Source organism: Mus pahari, chromosome 9 (genome assembly GCF_900095145.1).
Source record: "Mus pahari chromosome 9, PAHARI_EIJ_v1.1, whole genome shotgun sequence".
In the NCBI taxonomy this organism is placed as follows: domain Eukaryota; kingdom Metazoa; phylum Chordata; class Mammalia; order Rodentia; family Muridae; genus Mus; species Mus pahari.
The window spans coordinates 88,525,041-88,544,566 of record NC_034598.1 but is presented as its reverse complement, the minus strand read 5'-3'; the positions used below and the strand labels follow the sequence as shown (position 1 = coordinate 88,544,566).

The window sequence follows — 19,526 nt, the reverse complement described above, 5'->3', positions numbered from 1 at the left end:
AACACCTCCCGTCACGTGTCAAACTAAAGCCAGAAAGTTCCTAAGACGAGAAAACAATTGGTTTTGATTAAAAAAAAAAAAAAAAAAAAAAAAAAGCATGAATCTTACTATAAAAAGAAAACCTATTAAAAATGTATTCTTTCCCATGAAAAGTAAAATAGCGACCCAAAGGATAATTGGCATCATTTTTTAAAGAGTCAGCTGAATTAGAAATGTGTAGTTGTTGCTCTTGTCCTTGGGCCTGGCATTCTCTTGTTTGGATCTAAATCCCCTGTGGCCTCACCCATATGTCCTGCCTCTCCCTCCCTAGAGCCTCTTTCTCCTTCCCAGGTAATGGTCTACTAGGAATCTCTTAAATGAGTAACTGGGTGCCATCCTCCCCATGGTCAGCCTGGAGAGGTCAGATTCTTCCCAGAGGCACCGCCTGAAAGCCCCAACTCTTCCGCCTTGGACTAGAACAATGGTTCTCAGCCTTCCTAATGCTACAACCTTTTGATACAGTTCTTCATGCTGTGATGACCCCCAACCATGAAGTTATTTTCATTGTTACTACATACCTGTCATTTTGCTACTGTGGTGAATCGTAATGTAAATATCTCCTATGCATGATATCTGTCAAAGGGTCATTCGATTCCCCAAAGGGTTCCTACCCACAGGTTGAGAACTGCTGGGCTAGAGGCAGGGGAAGAGTGGAAACGGTACACCTCTCCCTCCAAAGCTGGGGCCTGAGCTCCCATTGCCATCTCTTGGTTAGAAGTTGGCCACATAAACTATCAGGCAGGTTTGGAAGGGATGGTGTTGGAACAGGTAGTCTTCTCTGCTACACTCTTTGGAGACATCTTTCTGGGTGACTTTTGGGGACATCTCACTAACCATATAGAAATCAGAAGAAAGTACATTTTAGGTAAAGGAGAAAGCCAAAGGAACGCTACAGTTCCTGAGCTGGAAGCACAGTGGGATGGGCTGGAAATGGACAAGGGATGGATGACAGAGTCTATCAGACACAAGAGGGAGTGAGGGTGGGGCTGCTGCAGATGGGGGGCTCTCTGGGGCAGAGTGCCAGACATGGAGTCTGTTGAATGCAGTGAGAGGCCAGGGTAGAGTTTGGAGCATGGGAGTGACATGACTTGATTCCAAATCAACTGATGTGTGGGGAACGGACATAGGGAAGCAAACTTGCAGACAGGGAGGGACACTTACTATTGAGATGGTCCTAGAAAGACGATCAACATGTTGCTTGAAAGCAATAGAAGTGGAGAAGGGCTGTGTTTAGTTTAAGAATTTGCTGAAGAATTGGATGTAAGTTGAGGGAAATGGGGGAGCAGTCCCATTCCTGAGCTTTAGGAAACAAAATGAAAGGCAAGGGCTGTTGACAGAGACAGACAGTGCCAGTGTGGTGGCAGGCAGGTTGGAGGAAGTCAAGATGTATGATGTTTGAGATGCAGTGTGTATTGTGCCAGTAATTGTGACAGTCATGGGGGGCGGGTATTATGCTTCATGCTGTCCTGGGGGCCTGAGAACCTGTGCCATACTTACTGGCCCAGTGTGTTTGTTTTCAGACCCTGGGACAAAGCACTCTGGATTTCATGTCTTAAGAAAAGGTGCAGGTTCTCCCAGCATCCCTCAATTTCTACCTGGCAAACTCTGCCCCTAACCCTGAACTTTCCAGCCCAGGGGCTTCTTCCTATATAATCCAGACAATTTGGTTCTCTCTCTCTCTCTCTCTCTCTCTCTCTCTCTCTCTCTCTCTCTCTCTCTCTCCCCTCTCTCTCCTCATGCTTGTTTCCCTGGCTAAGTTTTAACTCTGTGTGGCTTGGTTCCTATCTGTTGTTGTTTTTTTTTTTTTGATTGTTTGCTTTGAGATAGGTCGCCTATAGATCTGGGCAGTCTCAAGCTTTCTGTGTAGTCGAGGATGGCCTTGAAATGCCCATCTCTCCTTCCCAAGTGCTAGGATCACAAGCCTGGCACACCCAGCTTTGTTTTTCTATTTACAAAATGAGGATTTAAAAGGACAAGTACCCTCAGGCATTTAAAGAATTAACTAGGATAAAGTAAAAAAGACAAAAGCGGTCAGTGCCGGTCCTGACATCCAGAAAGTACTGATAAACATTAGCAGTTGTCATTGCTGTGCTTCTGCTGCATATGTGACATCCATATGCATCTGACTGCCCGCTGGTGATGGTTGGTGCACCTCATCTACCTGTGTGTGCTTCTAGGTCCCGAGTAAGTCTGAGGTATCGCTCAGTGACTTTGGATGCATTCATACTGTCCATATGCTGTGGGGCAGGTGTTCGAGTCTCTGTCTGCCTGGTGGGTCTCTGTGAACCAGCAGAGGGGACGGTTCTCTTTGCTTGCACTCCCTGGCTCTGAAAAGTAGGTGAAATAAGCAAAGGCAGGTGTGACTATCTCCATCTGCCTCCTGATCCTATTCTGGCTCATCCCCAAGGTGTTCATTTTGACTAGGCAGCTGATGATGTAAGCTCAGCTGAACACACCCAATTATGATCTTATTCCCAAGGTGAGTTGTTATTTTAAAGGGGTTCAGAACACTCCTAATAAAAGCAAGCTGCTGCTGTCTTTCAAACAAGTAGCTTTTTCGCCCGGCAGCAGTAGGCAGAATTCAGGAAAGCCCAGGAATCGAGGACACTTCTCCATGAGAGAGCACCCATCCTCAAGGTGGAGGCCCAAGAAAAGAGGCTTTGGGTTTGCCCCACAGTTCTGGTTCCCCTTTTTACTAGCTGGGCGATCTTGAGCAGTTTACTCAAGCTCTTTAGCCATTTCTCCCCTTTAACCTTTTCTCTCCCCCCCCCCAACCCCCGTAAAACTTACCCCCCAAGGCCATGAGATTGGAAAGATAAAGCTTTTCAAGAGTTGACAATGGTGCCTTCTGATTCTGGCTGCTACTGTTATCTTGCTGCTGTTGGAGGGAAAACAAAACCAGCGGGTGCACTAGTGAAGGAAACAGTGATGCGCCTACTCCCTTTCATGATCAAGCAGAAGAAAGGCTGCAGTCGAAGTGTGACCACTACAGCCTGATTAGGTCGGAATGGTGTGGGGTATGGTCAGGGCTGCCTGTGCTCCCCAGCACAGCTGGCTTCCGGAATGAGGTGAAAGTGGGCGCAGGGGGGGAAAGCCGCTGCTGAGAGACTGCAGCTGCGCACTGCAGATTCAGCTACTCTGCGCTCAGTTTCCCGTGACCCCGCCTCTGTTCTCGGCTTCTGCAAGCCTTTCTCCATGAAATGTGAGAAGCAAGGGCCCTTCCCCTCTGAGACACCAACTACCACACGTGACATATTCCTGCCAGGACAAAGTTTATGGTGAGGACCTGCCACTGTCGGGCGCTCCTGACTTCCTAGTCCCCTCTTCTGCCTTGCTAGCAGCTGGCACCCAGTCTGTGACACGCTTTGCAGAGTCCAGCTTTCTCTTGATGCAGTTCCTTCCTCTGTACCGTGTTTCTTAGAACTGCGAGGCACTCCTAGAAGGCGAGTTCTACAGACTGAAGGCTCCTGAGCACCAGGCATCCTGTCAAGGGCTTCATCGTTCCGGGCTTCCATCAGCATTAGCACCCTGACATCCAGACTGCAGGCTACCTTTGGTGGAACAGAGTCTGAGCTCTGGCTTTCGTTGACTCTGAAGCTCTTTGTCCTCCATACTTCACTGTGTAGCCTTCTAGAGGCAAACAAACAAAAAACAAACAAAAAACTTCTCTCAGCCTTTTGGAAGATTTTCTTCTTGGTCCTCACCCAACATTGGCTCTCAGGAGAGGCTGCCTTTGAGTTGGTGATGTGGAGGAATAAGTGGGAATGGGCAGAAAGCCTCAGCAGGCCTTGCCAGCCCTGGGCCAAAATCACTTCCTAGCCTAACTTCTTGTCCTTGGCTCCACAAGTTGTGTTTCTTTGGCGTAGTGCCATCACCTCAGGCCCCATTACTTCCCTCCATAGTCTCTGGTGGTGACATACTTGTCATTCATGGGCCACCCCTCTGTAAGAGGGCTAAACTCTTCCTGCCTGCTGGCCTGTGTAGCCCTAGCCCCGTGTGTGGGGGACTTCATGTGGGTGTCCAAGTACTGTGAGCTTACCCTGCGTGGTCTTCCAGGTGACTTAGAAAGGTCCCAGGATTATGTGTTTTAATGTTTGTCTTACTCTGCAAGCCCTGTGAGTTCAGAGAGTAGGTCTACTTTATTGGTTACTGATAAACCTGGTGCCTGGAACAGGCATAGAAGACTCACAATATATCTGTGCTGAGTGATAACCTCCACATACATGAACACACGCATGAGCGTGCACACACAGAGCAACTAAGTCTGCCTTGGAGATATTAACATTTAAGTCAGACAACAGACCTTTAATAGAGACAGGTTGGCTCTTATCAAACAGAGAGAAATGTTCGGGACCATTTTCCAGTATCATCATGCTATCATTTTCTTAAACATCATTTTGAGGAAAAATAGTTATACTCGCTAAACTGTCTTATGCTCCGTGCTTTTCTTCATGTGATGATTTTGCATGAAACTCCCATAGCCTGGGCTGGAGAGATGGCTCAGCACTGGTTGCTCTTCCAGTGGTCCTGAGTTCAATTCCCAGCAACCATATGGTGACTCACAACCACCTGGAATCTGATGCCCTCTTCTGGTATGCTGGCATACATGCAGATAGAGCACTCATATACATTAAATAAATAAATAAATAAGTTAATAAATAAATAAATAAGTTAATAAGTTAATAAATAAAATCTTAAAACAAAACAACGAAACAACCTTCCATAGCCTTTGGACTACTGGGGATGTGGACACAGGAGGATCTCTGGAGTTCACTGGTCAGTTTAGCAACATTTGTGAGTTCCAGTTTCAGAGAGAAACCCTACCTCAAAAACTTAAGTGGAAAGAAATTGAGACTACCAGACATTTTCCTCTGCTCCCCCTGCCACATATGTGTGTGCACATATGAAACATGTACAAATACCACACATAGCATTTTTATATGAAATCCTGAAAATGTATTGGAGACATCTGGTGACAGCACCACTACTTTGGGCCTGAATGTCTTGAGGAAGCCAGCCAAGTGTGTGCATGCACGTGCCAGCCACACAGCTGGAGTGTCAGACACTCATTCCCTAACCTCTCTGCCTCTCCGGCCATCAGCACACTTGAGCAGTGATGGGAACATTTTGACCTAATCTAAAACTTCTATATTGTAGGTCCCCAGCTTGAAATGGATTTCCTTAACGAGGACTCAAATGTCTTGGTCTTTTCACTTCTCGTAGAAGTGTTCATGGCTGCCATCAGCTTAAAGCCATGCATCCTGGTACTTGATGGGATTGAAGAGCTGATCGGTATCTATGGGATTTCAGGTCAGAAGGTAACATCTCTTAAAAACAACACTTATTTTATAAAGGAGAAGACCCCATTACTTAGGGTGTATAGAATACGTTTCTCTTGTGTCTCTAGGTATGTCTGTCATTGATTTTAATTATGGCTTTATGTTTTAGTTGTCACACACTGACATGCCATTTACCACCATGTTAGGGGCTTTAAATGTATCAGCATATTCTTTTTGGCTCAGGACCAAAGGTCTAGTGTGTACACAGCCACTCAGAAAGAGACTATTCAGCCTCCCTGGTTGGACAGAGGGCAGAGAGATGTTAGGTTATCTAAGTGTTGTCTAATTAAATAGTGGGATCAGAATCCAGACCTAGAGGAACAGTGAGATGACTCAGGGTGCTGCTTACTGCCATGGCTGACAACCCCAAGTTCAATACTTGGGGTTCACATCATAGTAAAGAACCGATTCCCAAGTTATCCCATGGCACCTGCCTGCACATACACACATGCACACAAAATAAATAAATGGAAATGGAATAGAAAAATTTAAACAATCAAGAAAGTATCATATTAGGTATATCATGACAGTTTTGCAGCAAAAGTGACAATTCTTTACTATATAACACAAGGTCTTATTTTATTAAGAGGTCCAAATTGCCTTTTATTAGATTTTTTTTCTAATTATTGATGTAGATTATTCTTCAGAAGAGAGTCCAGATTTGCACTATTAGATTCATCACAGATGAATCAGTCAAATGTGGTTCCATTCTGTGTGATTTTTTTTTTTTTAACTACCAAATGCTTCCCTGTCCAAGTTACCCTCACTGTACTCACAGAGCCCACGTGCTCTGAACGTCATTTTAAGATCTTTGAAATTTTCCAATGTCTCCAACAGGCAAAAGATTTCTCCTGGCTGCCGCGCTCCCTACCTCCGCACTGCAAGTTCATTCTAAGCAGTGTCTCTTCCAGTCTGTCCTGCAAGTCGCTGTGTGCCCGCCCTGACGTGAAGACTGTGGAACTCAACAGCATCGGGGACGAAGACACCAAGTTCAACATCTTCAGACAGCACCTTTCCCCTGCCGACCAAGAACGCTTTGGGCAGAGCAAGCCCGTTTTGAGGAAGAAACCAAACCTAAGCCCTCTGAAGCTCGCAATCATCGCTAGCGAGCTGCAGGAGTGCAGAATCTACCGCAATGAGTTCCAGTGTCTCCGGGAGTACTTGGAGGTCGCCTCTGTGCAGGAGCTCTGGGAGTTGATTCTGAAGCGCTGGGTTGAAGATTATAGTTGGACTTTGAAGCCTAAAGACACAACTCTAGACACAGTGATTTCAGGTGTGTGATAGCTGATCTCAGATGGACCTCCGTCCTAAAAGTGCCTCCTTTATGGCTCCAAGAGACTTGTTTGTCCCAGTTTCTCGGTTGTTCTGTCTCTGCTGCCCCCTGCTGGTGCAGTCCCTCATCCTCACCAAGGACAACCTTACCCCTGGCTTTTGTTTTGTTTCTGAGACAGAGTCTCTATATGTAGTTCTGGCTAGAACTTGCTTATGTAGACCAGGCTGGACCCGAACTCACACAGCTCCATCTGCTTTTGCCTCCCAAGTTCTGGGACTAGAAGTGTGTGCTACATACCTGGCTCTCCTGGCACCTTGATACCTGATTTTCTCTGTGACTTTCTCCAAGACCTTTCTCAGTTCTGTAACAGCTCTTTCCTTCCTAGTTGGGGTAAACAAACAAACAAACAAACAAACAAGCAACATCATTAGCTTATCTTGTGAGTCTATTGTTTGTGGTGAACAATTTCTTCTACGGTGTGTTTACGGTAGTCAACAAGCAGGCTTTTGGACGCTTTTATCCTCTCCAGCCACTGTCTGTGCAGTAGGCCTCTGATGTCTGATTTGAAGCTTGCCCTCCTCGTTTTGCCTCTGCTGCATCTCAGGCTTCTTTCAGAACACGGACCTAGATTGGAATGCAGTTGGAGAGGTGGAAGAATACAGGATACATTGATTGCTACAGTACTACATTGTCCCTCACAGTTTTCTGCTCTACAGTTTGCATTTCTAGGACTGCACAGTAAAGCCCTCCGCTCCTTCCCGCAATGGCAGCTGCTTCTCCAGCACTGGCCCGCAGTCCTGATGGGTCTAGGGAGCTCCAAAGCCACAGGTCTAGGAAGAGCTTGGTAGAGTTCAGTCACGTTTGGGGGAAGCTTCATCACTTTGGCTTCAGATGTGCCTTTCATTGGAGACTGTAGGTAGTGTGGATCCCTTCAGTTCATGAGAGGCAGGGGACCATGATGCCTGGCTTCCCTGGGATCAGAAGGATCTCTCTAGCTGGCAGATCTTAAAGCCAGTGATAGGACAGAAGCTTAAGGGCCCTTGGATGGTGTCTGAGTGTGTGGCATTTCTCCAGGAGAAGCTCCTGTCCTAGCAAACTGCACTGGACAGATTGCTTAGCGTGGCGACCAGGAAGCCTGCCCATTTGTCCCCGGTGTTAGTTATGACTGTCAATGGTGGGTGACACCTTGGGTTCTGAAGGCAGACTGAGTTCAGATCCCCTCTCAGCACTTTGGGTAAGTTATTCAACCTGCCTGCACGCTCTCCTTTGGAAGATTGGGGCCATTACAGTACTTACCTGGTTGGAGGAGGGAGGGTGCTTCCTGGTGCAGTGGATCCCCTACTTCCGCTGACTCGCTCTCTTACGTTCTATCCTCCCACCCCACCCCCACCGTGGCTGCCTAGGGCCGAGTGGCTGGGTGGTGGACGTGCTCTGCTTGCTCTGCATCTCTCACTGCGGGCTGGCTGAGGATGAACTGCTCCAGCTTTTGGACACGATGGGCTACAGGGACCACTACAAAGTGACGGCGGTGCACTGGGCAGCCTTCCGCCAAGCCACCAAAACCTGGATCCAGAAGAAGCCCAATGGTCTTCTCTACTTCCAGCATCAGTCCCTACGGAATGCGGTGGAGCACAAGCTGCTGGGTGAGGCGCTGACTCTGTGAAGACCTGGCTTCAATGGCTGAGTACCCCAGGGGTTATTCCTTCATGGAGTGGACTTGAATTTTCTTTCCAGAAAGTTACCATGGCGGCAGCTTCTCCTCCTCCTCCTCCTCCTCCTCCTCCTCCTCCTCCTCCTCTTTATTTTTTTTTTTCACAAGGTCTGGAACTCAATCTATAAACCAGGCTGGCCTCAAACTCAGAGATCTGCCCGCCTCTGTCTCCCAAGGGCTGGAATCAGAGGGCATGAGCCACTGTTGCTGCCACTGCCACCACCACCTAGCTCACCATAGCATCTTCTAAAAAACGATCTCGTTTTAATTGCAAGCAATTAGTTTGGGATCTCACAGAACTGGTAAGATCATATGCAGTATTTAACTCTTTTCAGAACTCCATTTCTCACTTTCAAAATAAGAATAATGATGATATTTACCCTTAGAGTAATGGGAGCTGCAGCAAATGCAGCATCCCCTGGGTTAGCCGGATGATCTCCCATGGCAACCGTTTGAACGACAGTTCTCTAATACCTTCACTAGTTGGTACCATATGACCAAATGGCCATGCAACATGCAAGATGATTTTCCTCTGGCAGTTCCTGACCTGGACTAGCGTTTCAGGCCCCCAGTCTACAGACTGGCATAATGAACCCTTGTTCTCTTAAGCCACTGAGATTTGCAGCTGCCAGTCTAGTGTATTCTAACCTCCCATGAGTCATAATAGTGCACCAACATTGAAGGCTATGTCTGTGGAGGCTAAGTCTGTGCTGCACTTGGTTTGCACAGATGATGATGGGGCCAGACCTCTCTCTGCATCTCATATGTAGCTGGAGGAGAGCAGTTACCCAGTCTGTCTGGCTTTAAGTAGCTTCACTTGTCATGTGAGGATTCATAGTCCTGTCTTCCTCATGAAGTTATTCTGTAAAATGATAAAATGGAATGTGGTGTTATTTACAACATCCCGCAGCCCCCTCCTCTTCCATGAGTGCTGGGCATTGACTTCTGGGCCGTGTGTGCTAAGTACACGCATGCTCTACCAGTGAGCTACCCACCAGCCCCAGATGTTGGTGATTTTAGCCTTTATGTTTAACGCTTCCAAGTTTGGGACTCAGCATATTATTTACCCCATTTATTTTTCTTTCATTTCTTACCTCATTTTCTCAGTGTAACACCCACAAAAGTGCCTTCGCCATACAGTGAGGGAGGGGGGTTGTCTTTCCCCCCATGGGTCTCATATGCATTGCTTTGCCACCAGAGCATGTGGGCATACCTTTGACTAAGTAGGACAAACCCTCTCCAGATGTGCAGGTGACTTGGAAACGATTTCAGCGCAAATGCAGAAGGTTAAGCAGTGGGTTCTCCTTGGTTACAGTTTTTATGATAACCTGGGCTCAGAGTGCCATCTAGTGTGCACTCCATTCATCTTGCAAGAGTGTCAAGGAAAAAAACATGTAAAAGATTTTGATGTTCAAGGATAGATATCAGCAGCTCTGGACTTTTAAGAGGATTGTTTCTGAGTGGCGCAGCCTGTCAGAATCACCCCCATTTGGGGACGAACATGCAATAATCTAGCTTTAGCCCCACGTTCCCATTTGCTTGCTGAGTAACCACTGGGCCCCTAGGAGGTCAGGAAGAAGAATCAGGTCTCCAAAATGCTCACCCTCACACGGTAGTGAGTGCTTGTTTGGGCAGCAGCCATGGTGTGTACTCAAAATGGAGAAGTGGGGCTGGAGAGATGTCTTAGTGGTTAAGAGCCGTGGCTGCTCTCCAAGAGGACCTGGCTTGGACTCCCAGCAGCCACGGGCAGTTCACAGCTATTGTGACTTCAGTTCCAGGAGGGCTGATGCCCCTTTCTGACCTCCATGGGCACTGCACACATGTGGCATACAGATGGATATGCAGCCAAAACACAATACCCATAAAATAAAAATAAAGAACTAATATTTTTATATTTCTAACTACCCTTCTATTCCTTCTATACTGCTGCCCTCCAATTTGATTATTTTTCTAAGTGTATGATTGTGTGTGTGTTCTCTTTTCTTTCTTTCTTTTTTTTAAAATTTATTTTATGTATACAAGTACACTGTAGCTGTCCTCAGACACACCAGAAGAGGGCATCAGATTCCATTACAGATGGTTGTGAGGCACCATTTGGTTGCTGGGACTTGAACTCGGGACCTCTGGAAGAGCAATCAGTGCTCTTAACTACTGAGCCATCTCTCCAGCACTCCAATTTGAGTCTTCAAACAAACAAACAAACACCCCAAGAAAGTAGGAAAGCAGTCCAAAGTGTTTCTTTGTGGGAGTTGGGGAGGGAAACTCAATAGGAAGCGTCCACACACTTACCCCTAATCATAACAACTGTAAATACTGTCTGGAGGAAAACAGAATGTTGCATAAGATACTTTTTTGGTCATGTATATGTGCATTTGTGACTGCATGTCTGCATAGGTGTGTACAGGTGTGCATTCATGGATGTGTATATATGTGTGCAGAGGCCAGAGGTTGCTCTCAGATGTCTTTCTTAACTACTCCTCACATTATATATCGAGGCAGCATCTCTCACTTAAACACTGAACTCATGGATCTGGCTAACCTAGCTGGCTGGCCAGCTAGCCTGCTCCAGATTTACTTTTCTCTGCCTCCCTAGTGCTGTGACTCCAGGTGAGCCATCACACCTGCCTGCTGTTTATGTGGGTGCTGGGGAGCCAGCTCCAGGCCTCAGCTTTGTTCAGCACAAACTTTCCCTCTGGAGCACTTCCCCAGCATTGTACCAGCCACTTTCAAAGATTCCAAGATCTTTCCAAAGATACAGAGGTTTTGGGATTGTGTTTTCTTCCCTAATCATAGCAACAGAGTTGCTATATTTTGTGATTGTATTCTCATACGGAACTGTGAGGCTGTATTTGGTTTTGAAACAGGTGTAACCACTCCGGTGAGAGAGAGCAATCCCAATGTGGCCCAGAACAGCATGAATCACAAGAAGGCACATTTCCACCAGGTCCTGATGAGGTACTTCCAGCGGCAACCCATTTTCTGGAGGGTGTATCAGGAGCTGCCCTGGCACATGAAGATGAGCGGTTATTGGGAAGGCCTATGTAGCTTCATCACGAGCCCCAGGTAAGTCAGCCCTGCTACCTGCTAGCTTTCTAAGGAATCTTGATGTCACGTTAGCAACAAGGCTTCTCTGAGTAGCATGCTCATTTATGCGTGTGTGGAACCTTAGTGTGGAATCCACTTACTTTCTTTCTTTTCTTTTTTCCTTGTTGTCTTCTTCTTTTTTAAAAAAATTAATTTATTTTTTAAATTTATTTACATTTCAAGTGTTATCCTCTTACCCGGTCCCCCCCCCATCCTGGAAACCCCCATCTCATCCCCCCTCTCTGCTTCTAGGAGGGTGTTCCTCCTCCCACCCACCTACCCACTTGTGCCTCTCCACCCACAATACCCCTACACAGAGGCATCTATCAAGCCTTCATAGGACCAAGGACCTCTCCTCCCATTGATGCCTGACAAGGCCATTCTCTGCTACATATGCAGCTGGAGCCATGTGTACTCCTTGGTTGGTAGCTTAATCCCTGGGAGCTCTGGAGGGTCTGGTGGTTAATATTATTGTTCTTCCTATGGGGTTGCAAACCCCTTCAAGTCCTTCAGTCCATTCTTTAACTCCTCCACTGGGGACCCCGCACTCAGTGCAATGGTTAGCTACAAGCATCCGACTCTGTATTTGTAAGGCTCTGGCAGGGCCTCTCAGGAGACAGTTAAATCAGGCTCCTTTCAGCAAGCATTTCTTAGCATCCACAATAGTCTTGGAGTTTGATGACTGTATCTGGGATGAGACCCCAAGTGGGACAGTTTCTGATGGTCTTTTGCTTCAGTCTCTGCTCTACAGTTTTTCTCCATATTTGTTCCCATGAGTATTTTGTTCCCCTTTCTAAGAAGGACTGAAGAACCACACTTTGGTCTTCCTTCTTCTTGACCTTCATGTGGTCTGTGAATTGTATCTAGAATATTTGGAGTTTTGGGGCTAATATCCACTTATCAGTGAGTGCATATCATGTGTGTTCTTTTGTGATTGGTTTACCTCACTCAGGATGATATTTTCTAGGTCCATCCATTTGATAAGAACTTCATGAATTCATTGTTTTTAATAGCTGAGTAGTACTCCATTGTGTAAATGTACCACATTTTCTATATCCATTCCTCTGTTGAAGGACATCTGGGTTCTTTAAAGCTTCTGGCTATTATAAATAAGGTTTCTATGAACACAGTGGAGCATGTGTTTTGTTATATATTGGAGAATCTTTTGGGTATATGCCCAGGAGTGGTATAGCTGGGGCCTCAGGTAGTACTATGTCTAATTTTCTGAGGAACTGCCAGACTGATTTCCAGAGTGGTTGTACAAGCTTGCAATCCCACCAGCAATGGAGGAATGTTCCTCTTTCTCCACATCCTCACCAGCATCTGCTGTCACCTGAGTTTTTTATCTTAACCATTCTGATTGATGTGAGGTAAAATCTCGGGGTTGTTTTGATTTGCATTTCCCTGATGATTAAGGATGTTGAACATTTCTTTAGGTGTTTCTCAGCCCCTTGAGTTTTCTGATTGAGAATTCTCTGTTTAGCTCTGTTCCCCATATTTTAATAAGGTTATTTGGTTCTCTGGAGTCTTAAGTTCTTGAGTTCTTTGTATATATTGAGTATTAGCCCTCTATCAGATGTAGGATTGCTAAAGATCTTTTCCCAGTGTGTTGGTTGCCATTTTGTCTTCTTGATAGTGTCCTTTGTCTTACAGACGCTTTGCAATTTTATGAGGTTCCACTTGTCAATTATTGAGCCTAGAGCATAAACCATTGGTGTTCTGTTCAGGAATTTTTCCCTGTGCCCATGTGTTCCAGACTTTTCCTCATTTTCTCCATTAGATTCAGTGTATCTGGTTTTATGTGGAGGTCCTTGATCCACTTGGACTTGAGCTTTGTACAGGGAGATAAGAATGGATCAATTTGCCTTCTTCTACATGTTGACTGCCAGTTGAAACAGCACCATTTGTTGAAGATGCTGTCTTATTTCCACTGGATGGTTTTAGCTCCTTTGTCAAAGATCAAGTGACCATAGTTGTGTGAGTGCATTTCTTTGTCTTCAGTTCTATTGCATTGATCTACCTTCCTGTCACTGTATCAATACCATGCAGTTTTTAATCACAATTGCTCTGTAGTACAGCTTGAGGTCAGGGATGCTGATTCCCCCAGAAGTTTTTTTATTTTTGAAAATAGTTTTCACTATCCTGGGTTTTTTGTTATTCCAATTGAATTTGAGAATTGCTCTTTCTAACTCTATGAAGAATTGAGTTGGAATTTTGATGGGGATTGCGTTGAATCTGTAGATTACTTTCAGAAAAATGGCCATTTTTCCTATATTAATCCTGCCAATCTGTGAGGTCTTCTTCGATTTCTTTCTTCAGAGATTTGAAGTTCTTGTTGTACAGATCTTTCACTTGTTTGGTTAAAGTCAAACCAAGATACCTTATATTGTTCATAGCTATTGTGAAGGGTGTTGTTTCCCTAATTTCTTTCTCAGTCTGTTTATACTTTGAGTATATGAAGGCTACTGATTTGTTTGAGTTAATTTTATATCTGGCCACTTTGCTGAAGTTGTTTATCAGCTGTAGGAGTTCTCTGGTGGAGTTTTTGGGGTCACTTAAGTATATATACTATCATATCTGCAAATGATGATATTTTGACTTCTTCCTTTCCAATTTGTATCCTTTTGACCTCCTTTTGTTGTCTAATTTGTATCCTTTTGAACTCCTTTTGTTGTCTAATTGCTCTAGCTAGAACTTCAAGCACTATACTGAATAGATAGGGAGAGAGTGGGCAGCCTTGTCTAGTCCCTGATTTTAGTGAGATTGCTTCAAGTTTCTCTCCATTTAGTTTGATGTTGTTTATTGGTTTGCTGTATATTCTTTTACTATGTTTAGGTATGGGCCTTGAATTCCTGATCTTTCCAAGACTTTTATAATGAACGAGTGTTGAATTTTGTCAAATGCTTTTTCAGCATCTAATGAAATGATCATGTGTTTTTTGTCTTTGAGTTTGTTTATATAGTGGATTACATTGATGGATTTCTGTATATTGAACCATCCCTGCATCCCTGGGATGAAGCCTACTTAATTGTGGTGGTTAGTTTGGCTAAGGGTTTATCTATCTGGTTGATTTTTCTCAAAGAACCAGCTCCTGGTTTTGTTGATTCTTTGTATAGTTCTTTTTGTTTCCACTTGGTTGATTTCAGCTCCCAGTTTGATTATTTCCTGCTGTCTACTCCTCTTGGGTGTATTTGCTTCTTTTTGTCCTAGAGCTTTCAGGTGTGCTGTTAAGCTACTAGTATATGTTCTGTCCAGTTTCTTTTTGGAAGCATTCAGAGCTGTGAGTTTTCCTCTTAGCACTGCTTTCATTGTGCCCCATAAGTTTGGATATGTTGTACCTTCATTTTCATTAAATTCTACAAAGTCTTTAGTTTCTTTATTTCTTCCCTGACCAAGTTATCATTGAGTAGAGTGTTGTTCAGCTTCCTTGTGTATGTGGGCTTTGTGTTGTTTTTGTTGCTATTGGAGACAAGCCTTAGTCTGTAGTGATCTGATAGGAGGCATAGGATTATTTCAATCTTCTTTTATCTCTTAAGGTCTAATTTGTGACTGATTATATGATCAATTTTGGAGAAGGTACCATAAAGTGCTGAGAAGAAGGTGTATTCTTTTGATTTAGGATGAACTGTTCTATAGATATCTGTTAACTCCATTTGGTCCATAGCTTCTGTTAGTTTCACTGTGTCTCTGTTTAGTTTATGTTTGCATGATCTGTCCATTGATGAGAGTGGGGTATTTGTCTCCCACTATTACTGTGTGAGGTGCAATGTGTGCTTTGAGCTTTAGTAAAGTTTCTTTTATGAATGTGGCTGCCCTTGCAACTGGAGCATAAGTGTTCAGAATTGAGAGTTCTTCTTTGTAGGTTTTACTTTTGATGCGTATGAAGTGTCCTTCCTCATCTTTTTTGATGACTTTTGGTTGAAAGTCGATTTTTTTCTGATATTAGAATGGCTACTCCAGCTTGTTTCCTGGGACCACTTACTTGGAAAATTGTTTTACAACCCTTTACTTGGATGTAGTGTTTGTCTTTGACACTGAGGTGCATTTCCTGTATGCAACAAAATGCTGGGTCCTGTTTACGTATCCAGTCAGTTAGTCTATGTCTTTTTGTTGGGAAATTGAGTTCATTGACATTAAGAGATATTAAGGAATAGTGATTTTGCTTCCTATTATTTTTGATGTTATTTATATGTTTATGTGGCTATCTTCTTTTGGGTTTGTTGAAAGAAGACTACTTGCTTGCTTTTTCTAGGGTGTAATTTCACTCCTGTGTTGGCATTTTCCATCTATTATCCTCTGTAGGGCTGGATTTGTGGAAAGACATTGTGTAAATTTGGTTTTGTCTTGGAATAGCTTGGTTTCTCCATCTGTGGTAATTGAGAGTTTTGCTGGTTATAGTAGTCTGGGCTGGCATTTGTGTTTTCTGAGTGTCTGTATGAGATCTGCCCAGGATCTTCTGGCTTTCATAGTCTCTGGGGAGAAGTCTGGTGTAATTTTGATAGGTCTGCCTTTATATGTTACTTGACCTTTTTCCCTTACTGCTTTTAATATTTTCTTTGTTTTGTATATTTGGTGTTTTGATTATTATGTGACAGGAGGAATTTCTTTTCTGGTCTAGTCTATTTGGAGTTCTGTAGGCATCTTGTATGTTCATGAGCATCTCTTTCTTTAGGTTAGGGAAGTTTTCTTCTATAATTTTGTTGAAGATATTTACTGGCCCTTTAATTTGGGAATCTTCACTCCCTTCTATACCTATTATCCTTAGGTTTGGTGTGTCTTGGATTTACTGGATGTTTTGGGTTAGGAACTTTTTGCATTTTGCATTTTCTTTGACCTTTGTGGCAATGTTTTCTATGGTATCTTCTGCACCTGAGATTCTCTCTTTTGTCTCTTGTATTCTGTTGGTGATGCTTGCATCTATGACTCCGGATCTCTTTTCTAGGCTTTCTGTCTCCAGGGTTTTCTCCCTTTGTGATTTCTTTATAGTTACTATTTCCATTTTTAGATCCTGGATGGTTTTGTTCAATCCCTTCGTCTGTTTGGTTGTGTTTTCCTGTAATTGTTTCAGTGATTTTCGTATTTCCTTTTTTAAGTGATTTTACCTGTTTACCTGTGTTCTCTTGTATTTCTTTAAGGGATTTATGTCCTCTATCACCCTCATGAGAAGTGATTTTACATCAGAGTCTTGCTTTTCTGGTGTGTTTGGGTATCCAGGGCTCGCTGTGGTGGGAGAACTGGGTTCTGATGATGCCAAGTAGTCTTGGTTTCTGTTGCTTCTGTTCTTGCCCTTGCCTTTTGCCATCTGGTTATCTCTGGTGCTAGCTGGTCTTGCTGTCACTGACTGTGACTTGTCCCTCCTGCAAGCCTCTGTGTCAGTACTCCTGGGAGACAGAGCACATCTTTTGAGGCATGATGTAGTGTTGCTCTTACACATTCACCACATCCGTGGTTACGTGCAGACTGGGCCATCAACATCCCATGGATGGGGAGGGATTCCTTAGTTCTCCCCACCCCGACTCCCGAGGGTCTGTTGGCAGTTCATGGTGGCTAGGGGAGGGGGGTGTCATTTTTTTTAAAGTGGTATAGTCGCTGATAAATACCTGCCATTTGTGCTTATGTAAACAACCTTGATTAAACTCTGTGGGACAGACAGACAGACAGACAGAGTGGGGAGGGAGAGAGAGAGGTTTATGTGTCATGGGGTATATATAGCTCAGTTGATAGAATGCTTGCCTAGCTAAGACTCTTGTCATACACAAAGCCCTGAGTTTGGTCACTTACACTGGGCATGGTAATACATATGTAACCTCAGCATTTGGGAGACTGAGGCAGGAAGAGCAGAAGTTCAAGGTCCTCCTTGGTCTAGAATATATGAAATCCTGCTTGGAAAATAAAAAGGTTCTGGCTAGGCCAGTGTAATGTGGGAAGTAGAGGAGTAACTTCCTTCAGCCATGAGTAACTTACATGATCATGTGTTTCACAAGCATCACAGATTTCATATCGAAAATCCAAAACCCGAGTTTGTGGACCAGGCTGCACCTTGTCCACTACTGGGATGTGCTGCTGGAAGCTGGCAATGACGTGTCTGAGGCTTTTCTGCTCTCTGTTGCCAAGATAGACGCGGAACACTCCCAGAAATTCAAGAAGCGAACCACACTCTCAGGTAGGACAGCAACTGTGCCTCCAACCCACGCCCTCATCTTAAAAAGAATAAGAGATGGTCTCTTCTGGAGCCATTTTGAGTGACCATGGCCCGGGGAACACAGATTAATGTTACCCCAAATTTCATGTTCTAGCATGGTAACGGTTCTACAAAGTTTTTATACTTTTACAGAACAAAGAAAGCCATAAATCAAGGCAAGTTTAAAATACATCAGAGAAGCAGGCACAGGGAGCTTTTTTGTAGGACTAAGATGCTATCTCACGAGTCTTTGCTTCAAGATTGGTGGAAGCCAGTGGTCTGCTAAGTTAATTGATGGTGAAAAATTTTAATCTATTACTCACAAGATGTTAGCTCAGACACAGAGGCAGGCAGGAATGGCTCTCCTGGAGGGCTAGAGCTAGACCAAGATCAGCCAATTAGCATGTGGGCCACAGTATTCCTGCCTCTCCATGGTGCTGAAATGCTGAGCCAGTCTCTCAGACTCCTTTCACAGCCACACAGAGCATCTCAGAATCTCAGATGTTATAGTCACACCTTTGATGCGTCAGATTAAGTACATTAAACCCAACTGTGGCTCTGTTCCCTCTGCAGTTGGCTGTGTTTCCTCCTTCCAGAATGCAGGCAGGACAGTGCTGTTGAAGGTGGTCTCAGGCCAAGCAGAGAACTGTTCTTTGATGATCTGCCTCATTCTTGGGTTTGGAGAACTCTTTGGACAGTATTTTTTGCCCCTGTATCCCATAAGTAGGCCCTTTGCCTGCTCACCCTCGTACCCCATCCTCTATTTCCTGCTTATTAAACAGGGTGATAATATTCTTCATTCTTACAATAGGTTAACCAAGCACCTCCCTGACCACGAACTCACCAACACAGTGATGAACAGGGCAGATGGAGTCCCTGCCTTCCCAGCTTACAGTCTGGAAACCCTAGTAACAGATTCTGATCCTTTTTTTGTTGGACAAGCTGACCATGAACTTGTTGTGTAGTCAGGTGGATGTTACTTAAAATTTCAGCCCTGTTACTTCAGACTCCTGTTGCTGAGGGTGTATTAAATGCCAGAAGGCCAGGGACTTCACAGATGCCTCACTTTGGAAACCACAAGTGTACTAGTCAAGTCTTGATTGAAGTGAAGGAAGCCGAGTCTCTGGCGGGGCAAGATCTCCAGGGTCTGTATCCCAGATAGTTAGAAATGGACTTGAACCTTACCATCCCTGCAGGAGGCCTTGAACATCTAGCCTTTGCTGGTTTATTATTGTGCAGATATTCCTTTAGTGTTTGTCTTAGTCAGGGTTTCTATTCCTGCACAAACATCATGACCATGAAGCAAGTTGGGGAGGAAAGGATTTATTCAGTTTACACTTTCCACATTGCTGTTCATCACCAAAAGAAGCCAGGACTGAACTCAAGCAGGGCAGGAAGCAGGAGCTGATGCAGAGGCCATGGAGGGATCTTACTTACTGGCTTGTTCCTCTGGCTTGCTCAGCCTGCTCTCTTATAGAACCCAAGACTACCAGTCCAGAGATGGCACCACCCACAAGGGGACCTCCTGCTTGATCACTAATTAAGAAAATGCCTTACAGCTGGATCTCGTGGAGGCATTTCCCCAACAGAAGTTCCTTTCTCTGTGATAACTCCAGCCTGTGTCAAGTTGACACACAAAACCAGCCAGTACAATTGACCCCTTGTCAACTTGACACACAACACATTGCTATTAAGCCTCAACCCTTATTTTCTTATTTATCCCCAAGATCTAAATAACTTTAAAAGTACCACAGTCTTTACATATTAAAAGTTCAATCCTTTTAAAATATCCAGTATCTTTTAAAATTCAAAGTCTTTTAAAAATTCAAAATCTCTTAACTGTGGGCCCAACTAAAATACTTTCTTCCTTCAAGAGGGAAAAATATCAGGGCACAGGCA

General features: G+C 44.4%; 1 protein-coding gene across 1 annotated transcript in view; it reads left to right on the top strand.

Annotated features, from left to right (window-relative positions):
- The window catches only part of LOC110326135 (tetratricopeptide repeat protein 41), a 66,897-nt gene that overhangs the window by 16,708 nt on the left and 30,663 nt on the right, over window positions 1-19,526 (top strand). Inside the window, exons 5-9 of the mRNA XM_021204283.2 lie at window positions 5,197-5,357; window positions 6,216-6,651; window positions 8,055-8,294; window positions 11,227-11,425; window positions 17,431-17,609. Coding sequence (XP_021059942.1) covers window positions 5,197-5,357; window positions 6,216-6,651; window positions 8,055-8,294; window positions 11,227-11,425; window positions 17,431-17,609 — 1,215 coding nt within the window. The remainder of the gene's footprint in view (window positions 1-5,196; window positions 5,358-6,215; window positions 6,652-8,054; window positions 8,295-11,226; window positions 11,426-17,430; window positions 17,610-19,526) is intronic.